General features: G+C 36.0%; 1 protein-coding gene across 1 annotated transcript; it reads right to left on the minus strand.

Annotated features, from left to right (window-relative positions):
* Window positions 1–1,898: 1,898 nt before the first annotated feature.
* Window positions 1,899–7,390, minus strand: LOC149000179 (4-coumarate--CoA ligase 2-like). Its single transcript, XM_089139835.1, has 6 exons — window positions 6,007–7,390; window positions 3,749–3,947; window positions 2,814–2,959; window positions 2,636–2,703; window positions 2,434–2,539; window positions 1,899–2,283 (listed from the first exon to the last, which is right to left on the minus strand). The coding sequence occupies exons 1-6, from the start codon at window positions 7,075–7,077 to the stop codon at window positions 2,167–2,169; spliced, it is 1,707 nt and encodes a 568-aa protein (XP_088995961.1). The 5' UTR covers window positions 7,078–7,390; the 3' UTR covers window positions 1,899–2,166.
* Window positions 7,391–12,209: the final 4,819 nt, after the last annotated feature.

Here is a 12,209-nt window from a genome sequence, read left to right on the forward strand (position 1 = left end):
TAAGAGTGTCTTCTTTCGCCAAGACATCTGCAACCATATTAGCCTCTCGAAGTACATGCCTTAAATAGATATATTCAAATGAAGCAGCTAATCGTAATATGTCTGTTATGATTGGGAATACCTTCCAACGTGCTTCATCTGGATTGTTCTTCAGGATGCACATGAGAGCATGGTTATTCAACTCAACTTCAACAATAGGCAGTTTAAAATCGATGGTCCAGAGTAAAGCTTGCCTCATCACCAGTGCTTCAACAATGAGTATGTCTAGAGCAACAATTCCAAACCAAAACAGAATAGCATATGACCCCTATGGTCCCTTGCAATTCCAGCTAGTAGCTACCATTCTTTCTTTAAATAGTGATCCATCGACATTCAACTTAAAAATTGGAGGTTTTGGGGCCACCCATTTAATCAACAAATTTCTATCATTGTGTACCTGCACTTTCTTAGGGTCCTGGCTATGGAATTGAAGACATTTCCAAATTTGAAATTTTACCTGTGAAGGAGAAGTGATAACATTCAAATCAATTTGCCCTGGATAGGCTTTCCTCATAAGCCATAATGCCATCAAGTTGGCAATCACCACCTCAACAGCTACCCCAGCATGCTATTGAGTCACTAGTTGAATGAATTTCTCCACTAATGTCCCATCTGTGGTCATCACAGGAAAATGTAGCTCATCCCATACTATCTTTGCAAGAGAGCACTTCAAAAGATGTGATTTGGGGAAGTTTGCAGCTCCCCACAGTGAAGGCATATATTGGAACACGAACACCCTCTTAGTATTAAAAGAGAAGCAGTGGGCAGTTTTTTACGGATCACCTTCCATAGAAAGTGACTGACTCACAGTTGGACTAGAACTTTCCACACTGCAGCCGACATGGTAGACCTATAGTTGTTATTTAGAGCTAGCCTGTGCGTTGAACAAACTGAAAATTTCCCTGACGATGTCCAATACTAAATAAAACTATCTTGTTGGGCTGAAATTGGTAAAGGAATTGCAACTATATGTTTTACAATATCTGGTGGCCACCATTGTTGCAAAGTATACATGTTCTATGAATGAGATCGTTCATCAATGAGTTGAGCCACCTTCACTGGAACGGAGGAGAAAGCAAAAGGAAAGCATCCTCTATCTTTGATTGTATTTGGTATCCAATTAGATGTTCAAGGATTAATCGATTGGCCATCTCCAACCTACCATATGATTCCAAGATCCCTACCCAATAAGATTGATCGCCAACCCCACAAATCAAATGGTAATGGGGTTACTTCCGGAAAAGAGCTGTTCTGACAATACTTCTTCATCATCAGTCACCCCCATAGAGAATGTGGATTGAGAAGTAATTCTCATGCTTTCCGAGACAGAAGAGCAAAGTTAAAAGCATAGAGGTTCCAAAAATTCAGACCTCCTTCACATTTCGGAGAACATATAGTACTCCAGTCAATGATATGCACCTGTTTCCTTGAAACTAAACCTAAAAGCCAACTTAACCAAAGCAAAAAACCAATTCCAACAAAAACTAAAAGAGCTCAAACCTGGTGTGTGAAGCAAACTCTATCTTACAGTACCAACAAGGGTTAGTATAGAAATATTCATCTATTGTTCATTGACTATCTCTTAGGTTTTGACTCACCTTCCATGTCTGAACCTTGCAAAGTAACCGTTTTAACTTTCGAAGCATTGTATTCCCACCAATACTTGTGTTTCTCAAGTTGACACTCTCATTTTTGCTTTGTTCGCATCTGCTTGCACTGATACTGCCCCCCTCTAAAGCGGAACACTCCCCTACCAATGTATTTTTACTTCCCACAACTTCAGCAAATCGTTTAACCCCTTAAAATTTGGTTGATTCTTCTATTAAGAGTAAAACAAATTTGGAAACAAGGGCTTTCGATTTGAAGAAAAATGAAATCTCTTATTATAAGAATTTAAATACACCCAAAAAAAAAAATTTAACATCATACAATTTAGAGGTCCATTTTCCTCTCCTTGTAGTTGCAGGTTGTAGAATTGCTAATCTGCTTCATCTCTTCTTAAATCTTTCCCTCTCATTGGATTTGTATCCAATAGCTTACAACTACACCAAGGCCACTGGTTCAATCTAGATTTGCACCCAAAAAATACCAATAGAAAAAGAAAAAAAAGAGGCTTCTTTATCCTCTCTAAGGAGCTGATGTGGCAAGTTTGGCTTTAAGATCCTTTCTCAAAATCTTTCCAGAAGGAGACTTGGGAATTGCATGGATGAAATAAACCTTGTGTAACTTCTTATAAAACACCACCTGTTAACACAAACAAAGAAAAAGATAAATGGTTAATAAACCAAACTCATAATGGATTAATCCTTACTATTGTCTAATTTAGGGTCAAATCTGCAGTCATGATAGTGTTTGTGATCATATGCATGCATAGAATTAGGTTATAGAACTTACTTGTTTAGCTATGAACTCTTTCACAGTCTCTTCAGTGAGCTCAAACCCATTTGACCTAACCACAAATGCAACAGGAACTTCTCCGCCAGCACCATCATCTTTTTGTCTGGCAACAACAATTTGGGCAACACACAGTTTACCTACTGTATATCATTTTACAGCAATTTTTTCATGGTGAAATTAAGCTATTAATTTCACTTACGGGACGACGGCGGCATCGGCGATGGACGGGTGGCTGACAAGTAAGGCCTCGAGCTCCGCCGGCGGCACCTGCAAGTTCAAGTACTTGGTATCAGACTTGGTAAGAAATAGAAGATAGTGTTAAGCTTCTTTGAGTATATAAACATGTAAGATGGTTTAAGAGGAATAAGAGATCATGCCTGGAAGCCTTTAAACTTGATGAGTTCCTTCACTCTGTCAACAATGAAGATCTCTTCTTCATCATCTACAAAACCTATGTCACCTGTGTGGAGCCAACCCTCAATGTCGATGGTTGATGTAGTAGCATCAGGATCATTCAGATACCCTACAACACCATAACCAAACCAACTCATTGATCATATCTGGTTTATTTAGACTGCTCAGACCATTTCCAAATCTAAAACTTAGCTCAGTTTAAACTTGGGTAGAGGTAGGTAGTCAAATGCTTGAAGGAACACAAAAAATCACAGATAAGAACAAAAATGAGCCACAAAAACACAGAAATTTAAAGTGATTCACACACAGCAACACGGTGTGCTACTGTGCTAGTCCATGGGCTAAGGAGAAAAACTTTTACTTACGAAGATGATTACAACAGATATCTACATGGGGTACTTATCTATAAATTTTAATCAAATAAGAAGTCGAGCCATCCTATTGGCTCAAGCTCTCTGCTTCTATTACAAATCTCACGAATCTTATATTTGAGTTTAGATCCTCTACCTTGATGGATAGAATAAGTCTACGCTCCTCTCACATTTCTCCACCACACATCAAGAGGGGACCCATTGGAGGGCCCACCTTTGATTTTTTTGTCAAAAGTCAGAGGTGGGGGCCCTCCTAAATCCTAATATAATTAGAGATGTGTAAGGGGGAGCACAGACACGATGAAGGATTCCAACTCCTTATCTTTTAGGTCACCCACTAAAATATGTCGATGTGGGTCCATCTTAAAATCGAGTACAAAAATTCGGATCACAAATTATCTCTGTCTCTCTCTCCCCCTTTGAAATGACATTGTTATCCTTTTGTCCTTAAACTAGATTTGCCTCATTAAACAAGAAAGATGCAATTAATTATGTTAGATTGGTTGAAGAAGGGCTATGATGAGTACCTTTCATGATCTGGGGCCCCCTGATGCATATCTCACCGGGTTGGTTGTGTGGAAGAGATAAACCGGTCTCCGGGTCAATGACTTTAAGCTCTGCATTTCTTACCACCGTACCACATGAACCGGATTTGGTTGGGATGGGCTGCTTTGCAAATGCCGGACACATTGATAGAACCGGTCCGGCCTCTGTCATGCCATAACCCTGGACAAAACAAAACATCAATTTCAATATTATTTTCAATTATACATTATTTTCAATGGTTGTCTAAGGTTTACATTAATTATAGCCTCAAAAGTTGCTTATTGGGATTAATGACAAAAGAAGGTAGGTCACCAAAATTAGTTGTTAATTAATTACATTGATTAAGAGCATCTAATGTTTTGAGGAATTTCATGTTCCTTCAACTAATTTTGAAGACTATATGGAGTTTTTTTTTATTGGGAAGGTGGTGGTTGAACGGTCTTAGAAATCTTACCATTAAATTTGGTAGGATTAAATCTGAATCGTCCATCATAAACCGTTCAGCTTTAATTTAATACATTTAATTGTAGGATTTATTTAGAGAGTTGTTCAGCTATATTTATGCTTTTTATTATTATTATTGAGATTTTTCAGACCAACTTATACGCGCATCTTGATGATATCAAGGGGGTCACTTTTGTATATAATTTAAATATAAGGTGGAGTTTCACCCCTGACCTTGAAGGAATTCGAACTATTGACCACATAACATAAGGCATTGATCTTTTGCCAACTGAGTAATCTCTCGAAATTACTATAAAGAGTCTGTTATCCTTATTAAGTCATTCTCCTACTAGACATACCACACACCCCCAATGCCAAAGACCATTTTACCCCTATCAAATATCAAATGAAAACCCTCCTCATCTAATTAGGGTTAGGGTTTCTACCCTATGTATATAAGCTCCTTCTTGAAAACTAGTTGAGGTGCGTGTAAATTGGCCCAAACACCATAGTTCTGACCTAATTACATTTCTACCCACTAGTTTGGTTTTTCTCAACTTTTTCACGTGGTAGATAAAAGTAACCTGATTTTGTTCAATAAAAGATATCGTAACCTAAAATTTGGCCACATGAATTACCTAAACTTGGTAGTTTGCTCCGTTTGCTTATAGGTGGCATGAATATATCCTAAGAATTAAATTTAATAAATTTTAGAAGTAGAGAGGAAGATATGGAGGACTAAAAATTCGAACATAAGATCTCCTTAGTCATACTATCTTTATATAGGAGTCTATCACTATCATGCCAGAAATATGTCCATAAATTATATCATTTTTTAGATAGGATTGATTGTATTATATATATATCACGAATTGATTAACTTCAAGGGTTTCCAAAGATAAGATTGTCATAAGAAATTATGAATAAGATTCTTGAATATTTTGAAATAATATTCCAAATTAAAAGAAGAAGGAAAAATTGCATAATCTTTATTTCTTAGTTGTTGTTTTTGATCTATTTATCCTAAAGTGAACAATAGACAATATTTGACAGTGACAAGTATAAATTCCCTTCACCTTTTTTTACAAGATTCTTTCTCTTTTTGCCCAATATTTAAGAAGATTGACTCTTAAAAATGAAATCTATCTATCCAAGAAATTGCTTAGGAGCAGTGAACAGTTGAGACCGTCCATTTGCGAAAAGTATATTTTCACATTTTTGAAAAACGGACGATTGAGATCGAAATCTCGGTCGAGATCTAGCACAGTGCTACGCATTAATTGCACAACACTAAAATCAAGCCCATCTACCCAACGACGATAAAGTGGACAATAGAGAATATTTGACATGTCAAAGTTAGAAATATTCTGACTCTCTTTTATGTAAAAATGTTTGTAAGAATTCTAGGTTACAAATATATCCTAGCAAAATAATTTTACTAATATTTCTCCATAATTGGGAAAGAGTTCCTCATGAACAAGCATTTACAAGAGTCAGTATGAACTTGCCTAGAAATCAATTTAGAGGTGTTATTTTTGAAGAGTCATTTCTCCCCACAATATGTTTAGGGATGATTTGGTTATTTGGTACATATTCCCTATGTGTATCTCCTACTAATATTTGAAGAAAAAAGAGCCTAACGGACTTTTAGTTGTTTTTTAAAATTATTATTTGTATTCGATCAACATGAAAAATCCCACCACTATTGATGCTTCTATATGTATTTCCTTGTTTATTGGAAAGAAGAAGAAAAAAAATATAATTTATTAATAATTTTATAAGAAATAGCAATTACCTGACCAAAGATTGCTTGAGGTACTCTATTGTGTAGTGCATCTTCAAGCTCCTTCCCTAGTGGTGCTGCTCCCGACAACACGATCCGAATCGAGCTAAGATCGAAATTCTCAACCATTTGATTCTTCGCCAAGGCTAAAACCAACGGTGGAACAACTGGGGCCACAGAAATTTTGTACCTCTGGATTAACTCTAACAAAGACCCAATCTCAAATTTCTGCATCAAGAGAATCCCTGCACCAGCTCTTAGCGAACAGAGCAGAACAGAGTTTAAGGAGAAGATATGAAACAGGGGAAGAACACAGAGAACAATATCATCTCCCTTTAAATAAAGATTCGGATTCTCTCCATCAACTTGCTGTGCCACACTTGAAATCAAACTCTTATGAGTCAAAATCACGCCTTTGGGTAACCCAGTTGTTCCCGAAGAGAATGGAAGAGCAACCGGGTCATCAGGATCAATAGAAACAGTCGGCAAATCCTTCTCATCTGCTTCTGAAATTACAGAGAAATGGAGGCAATTCTCTGGTGGATCATCGATGGTAATCACCTTGAAATCTTCTCCCATTTTAGGATATTCATCAGAGGAATCTCGAAGCTTGTCGACGTATTGAGATTGGGTGATTATCAGTTTTGCACCAGAAGCTTTGAATTGCTTGAAGACCTCTGCATGGGTGTAGAATGGGTTTGCTGTGGTTGTTATAGCTCCAATCATGGAAGCTCCCATGAAGGCAAAAACAAATTCTGGGTTGTTTTGCAGGAGAATCATGATAACGTCTCCCTGTTTAATACCCAAATTTGATAACCCAACTGCAGTTTTTCGGCAGATGAGATGAGTCTCTGCGAAGGTATAGATTTTCCCATTGGAGCCAGAGATCAAACAGGGTCTTTCTGAGAACTCTGAAACATTTTCAAAGCAGTATGTGTGGAGGGGAAGGTTATTGGAGAGAGGAATATCAGGGAGTTTAGATCTGAAAATGAAGGTTTCTGGGTGTGATTGAGTCTCTGCTGGTGCTGGTGTCTGAGATGAGATCTGTGGTGGTTGGGTTTCAGGGGAAGCAATTGAGATCATGGTTGTTCAGCTTGAGAACTTACCAGAGAGCTCTATCTGTTGGGAGTTTCAGTTGCAGAGAGTGAAGAATGGGGCTGAGTTGAAGAGTTAAAAGAAGCCTTAATGTAGAAATGGAGACCAAGATAGGGAGAAGGAGAACCCACAGAGAGAGACAGAGAGAGAGAGAGACAAGGAAGGGTAGAGAGAGAAGGGTGTAATAAATACAAAGAGAGAGGCAGGAGTTAGGTGCAATTTCAAGGCTTGGAGAGGTAGCTTAGAAGATGAGGTGTAGAACGAAGCACGCCCATCTTACCTTCAAGAAAACCTTGCCTTTCCTCCTCTCCTGCTCTTAATTTCCCCCCTTACTCATCAACACTCTCACCTACCTACCTGCAAGGCTGCAACCCCCATCTCTCCCTCTCACTCTCTCTTTCTTGTGTTTTATAAACCTTCCAACAACACCCAAACGTGCATGGCTAGAATTCATGTTGGGGTTCCAAAATTGCCACCATAGTTCTTTTCAATTCCAAGGATGCCCTTCTCTAACGAGCCCTGATCGCCAAGTCCAAATCGTCTCCCCTGACGGGTGTGCTTCCCCGACAACTATTGACCACAAATTATAGGGGGACCCACAAGGGTTTGGGTGATGGGCTATGTGGGCCCCACATAATTACTGGTTGTAATGGCATTAGGGGAGATGATCCACACTCTTGATCTCCTGTCGTTAAAGGAGAACAACATACTCCCCTGATGCTTCTCAACCGTATAGTAGGAGTAGGATCCACTGGGGTCCAATTTCTAATCCATTTTGTCAGCTCTTGTTCTATTATTGAAAAGCATCCGAGGAGCAAATTATTTTCTCCTGAACGAAAGGTGATCGGGACTCTTCTATGATGACATACTAATGAAGTGTGAAGGGTAAGTAGGATTTAGCATTCCTTGCACCATATTTAATGTAATGGTTGGACGAGTAGTTATGAGTGTTCTTCTTTGGTGGATGTAGACTCTTTGGTCACGCATGAAACCTACCAAATTTTTTTCCTGATGTGGACTAGAAATTCTTTTCTAGTCTCTTTTGTTGGTTATATGTTAAATACATCCCACATGGTGCATTAGAGGATGTAATTATAAAATGTTTTTAATTTTATCTTCTCAACTATATAGATGCACCGTGATATAACTGTGACGCATCACACCGTTCAATGCATCACATGTATCATATAAGTTCGCTTGTTTTGCATTTAGATGTTACAAAAATATTTTTTATGATCGATGGTGACAATTGGATGTATCTTATCATTTATGGTCAACGTGAATATCTTATATAGATGTCATTTATGATTTGAATGGAAATTTCGGATTTGAAAGATCTACAACCATTCAAGAAAGATCTATTTTAATGGTAAATATCATGATATTATTGTGTATATCTTATAGTTTTTATCGTAATTTTCTAATCTAGGTATATCTCGTATTGTAATCTTTTAATTTAAGTGGATATTATTGTAATCTTCTATTACAAGTATTTTTTTATTGTAATTATTTAATTTAATAATCTTTTAATCTAAATAGGCTTATCTCCTTGTGGAGAAAGTTTATCTCATATTCTTGTATTTATATGCATTAATTTCTCCACAACATACATAGTAATATTCAGCCAATTATAGGAAAAATGATAACACTACTTTAATTTACCTTCAATTAAATTACTTTTTAATTCTTGATAAATAATAGGTATGCAATTTGAAATGGGGAGACAGTAGTAATTTCATAAAATATAAATTTTAATATATAATTTCACTATAACACAGGAGCATTAGTAATTATCCTTTTAATTTTTTTTTAATTTATATCTACAATAATATAACTTGGGTGTTAATTAGAACTGATTTGACTATTGTGGTTTTGTTCAAAATGGTACCTTATTAAGCTCTTATTTCAGATATATGAGAAATCCATCCACCCCATCATCCACCCCATCCCATTGATCTTGGGTCCCAAAATAAATTAGCTCCACCTTGCTAAACCCTCTAGAGATTGTCCCTTTCAATCCACCGGGTTTAACTTTAGTGCTGCATATGGTCACGATCAAATGAGTGGTCGAGGTTGAAATCCCAACCACTCATTTTGTATATTTTTTTGGTTGGTTACAGGTAAGTATGATTGAAAAAAAACAAAAAATAAAACGAGCGATCGAGATTTCAACCTTGACCACTCATTCCATCCTCACGCATGCAGTTCAGTGTTGTGCATTAATGCGCAACATTGAAGCTCTATCCCCATTCCCATGAGTTTGCAAAAGACGACATCAACCACAATAGCTCCCATAATGGTCACCGCACAAGGCACCATACCCATCTATGTTGTCTTTGATGGAACCATCTGTGTTTAAAATGACCCACCCACCATCATGAGGATTCCAGTGATGGAATGACATAATTTGGAGTTCTCTCACCTTGTGAAGAGATCATGGCGACAAAGGGTATCTTAAATGGATTTTTTTTTTTTTGATTAAAAAAAAAAACCTCTATGACCATGGAGATGATGGCATTTTAGGGTTTGAATAAAAATCATAAGTGCAATGTTATCAGTTCTCCAAAAGCATTAATCAAATAATAGAATGTTGGGTATGAAACTTCATTTGGTCTAGTGATAGTAAATTAGACATGAAGAAGAAGATGATGACTTGCTTTGTTGTCCTACCAAAGAAGGAGGTGCTAATATTTGTAAGTAAACAAACCAATTAGTTTGATAACAATCACATCATTAAACAACAAGAACAACAGCAAACCATACTCCAACTAAATAGGGTTGGCTAAGAATGTCATTATATGTAGATATAAATCTTCTATCTTGTCGGACTTTTTTTTCTTCCTGTCTTGTTGGACTTAAAATGACTATATATGGAGCTTTCTTAAAACAAATGAATAAAGGTTACGGCAAACTTCACTTAGGTTGCGTTTGTTTGCAAAGGTGGGGTGGGAAAAAAGGAATGGAAAAAAAATTAAGTGGGTCCCATGTGTAGTGGGGTGAGGGAGAAGAAAAGAAAATGAAAGGGTTTTGTGGAAAAGTAATAGTGGTGGGTCCCACTTTTTACTTTTCCCAATTTTTCTACGAAGTCCCATCAAGTATGTGAGGTTTTAAAATGGCTTAGAATGGAAAAATTGAATTGCCACATCAGCAAATCAAACAATATACCATTTTGGGATTTAAGGGTAAAGTAAGAAATCTGCATTCTTTTCAATATTTTTCCCGCCCCTTTTTCCCACCCCACCTTTATTCCTGCAAACAAACGCAACCTTATGGCCGTATAACTAGTTTGTTATAACTTAGATTGCTTCTTTAAGTAACCAAGACTTCATTTTCTTCAATGAAAAAGTGGCTCGCTTTGCTGACTTTTTTAAAGATGGACTATAGAGTTTCTACGGACCTGTTTGGTTACATGAATCCAAATATTCAAATCTCTGGATTCATGAATTTGAGAATTATACCCGTTTGGTTGTAAAAATCTCTAGATTCATGAAATCTAGAGATTCACCTTTTTACGCTAAAAACTTGAATATGTAGATTTATGGGTAAGGGGTGAAATCCAGAGACTTCAAAAAAGTTATACATTTGCACATTCACAAAAATCACGTCGATCAAATAGTTTTTTAGGATGAACCCAATTTCATTCTACAACCAGACATCTAATTTTATAAATTATAACTCCATAGATTTGAAATCTCTAGATATTTAAAATCTCCAGACTCATGTAACCAAACAGGCCCTAAAGTAACTATTTATTTTGTTAAAAATATTTGAGGTAATGAAGAATGTCGCATTTTCAGAAATTGTAAGGGCCTGTTTGGTTACGTGAGTCTGGAGATTTCAAAAATCTAAAGATTTTCAAATTTATGGAGTCGTGATTTATAAAATTAATTGTTTGGTTAGCCTGAATCTTTAGAATGAAATTTGTAGATTCATCCTGCAAAAATATTTATAGAATGAAAGTCCGAATCACCTTTTCGCTAGGGAAGCATTAATGCTTTTTCACCACACATATTGTATGAGCCCTTATAAGATCAATTGAGGGTCCCACATCTGAATTATTTTATTATATTAAGGTATAAGCCCGCATATATTTTGTAGGACCCACACATATTTGAAAAAAATAGATAAATTATTGATAATGATATTTTTTCCAACAAAATATAGGTAAATTAAAACAACAATATAAAAAAAAAAAATGATACATGACTTTAACCCTAAAAAGTGTAATGCAAATCAAAATTTTCATTGGTAGGAGATGCAAACCAATGATAGTGAATTACCTTACTAATTATAGACATCTTATTCACAATATAAAATCAAATAATAAAAATTGCACAAGAAATAAAGAAACAATGAATATAAAATCAAATAAAAATAATAACAAAAAAAAAATGAGAAAAATAGAAAAAATAAATCATTGAAGAAAGAGAAAGAGTACCTTATTGCGGAGAAGAATTTTTTTTTAATTTTTCTTAACCCACTTACCCACGTTTATATAAACTGAAGATAATAAATAAGAAGAAAAAAAAAAAAAGAGAGGGAGGAGATAATAAATAGGAATTGAGGAGTTAATTAGATTTCTAATTAAGAATGACAATTTTTTTTTTTGGTAAACGAAAGATTAATTAAAACTGGGGCAAGAAAAGCCGGAGACATCCTGACTCCTGAGTTCAAGCTTCAAGAAGCCAAGGAGTGGAATTGGCCCATACAGTCCTACTTGTCATGGACTGGGCCTTCCTAACTAGATTGTCAGCCACCAATTGACCCATCTAGAGATGTGTTTAACTACCCAACCCAGTTCAGATGAGAGGATATAATGCATCAATATGTATGAAATTTATTTTAAATCATTGGTTTTGAGCTATGAGGAGTGTTCTTGTATATAAGCACAAGAGGCCCGACCAAAAATGTTATCTCTCAAACTTCTCTAAAATTCCTCAATCCTTATTTATTCTCCACCCTGTTTTCTCTCTTCTTTTTTTCTTATTTATTCTATTTTCTTTTTATAAATGTGGGTTAAGAAAACTTTTGACAAAAAATCGTATTTGTTATTCAAATGCCATTTTAATTAGAAACTAACTCTTCAATCCCTATTTATTTTCTCATCTCTCTTCAATGTA

This window comes from Hakea prostrata, chromosome 11, assembly GCF_041222555.1.
Source record: "Hakea prostrata isolate BN-2017 chromosome 11, UWA_Hpros_2, whole genome shotgun sequence".
NCBI lineage: Eukaryota > Viridiplantae > Streptophyta > Magnoliopsida > Proteales > Proteaceae > Hakea > Hakea prostrata.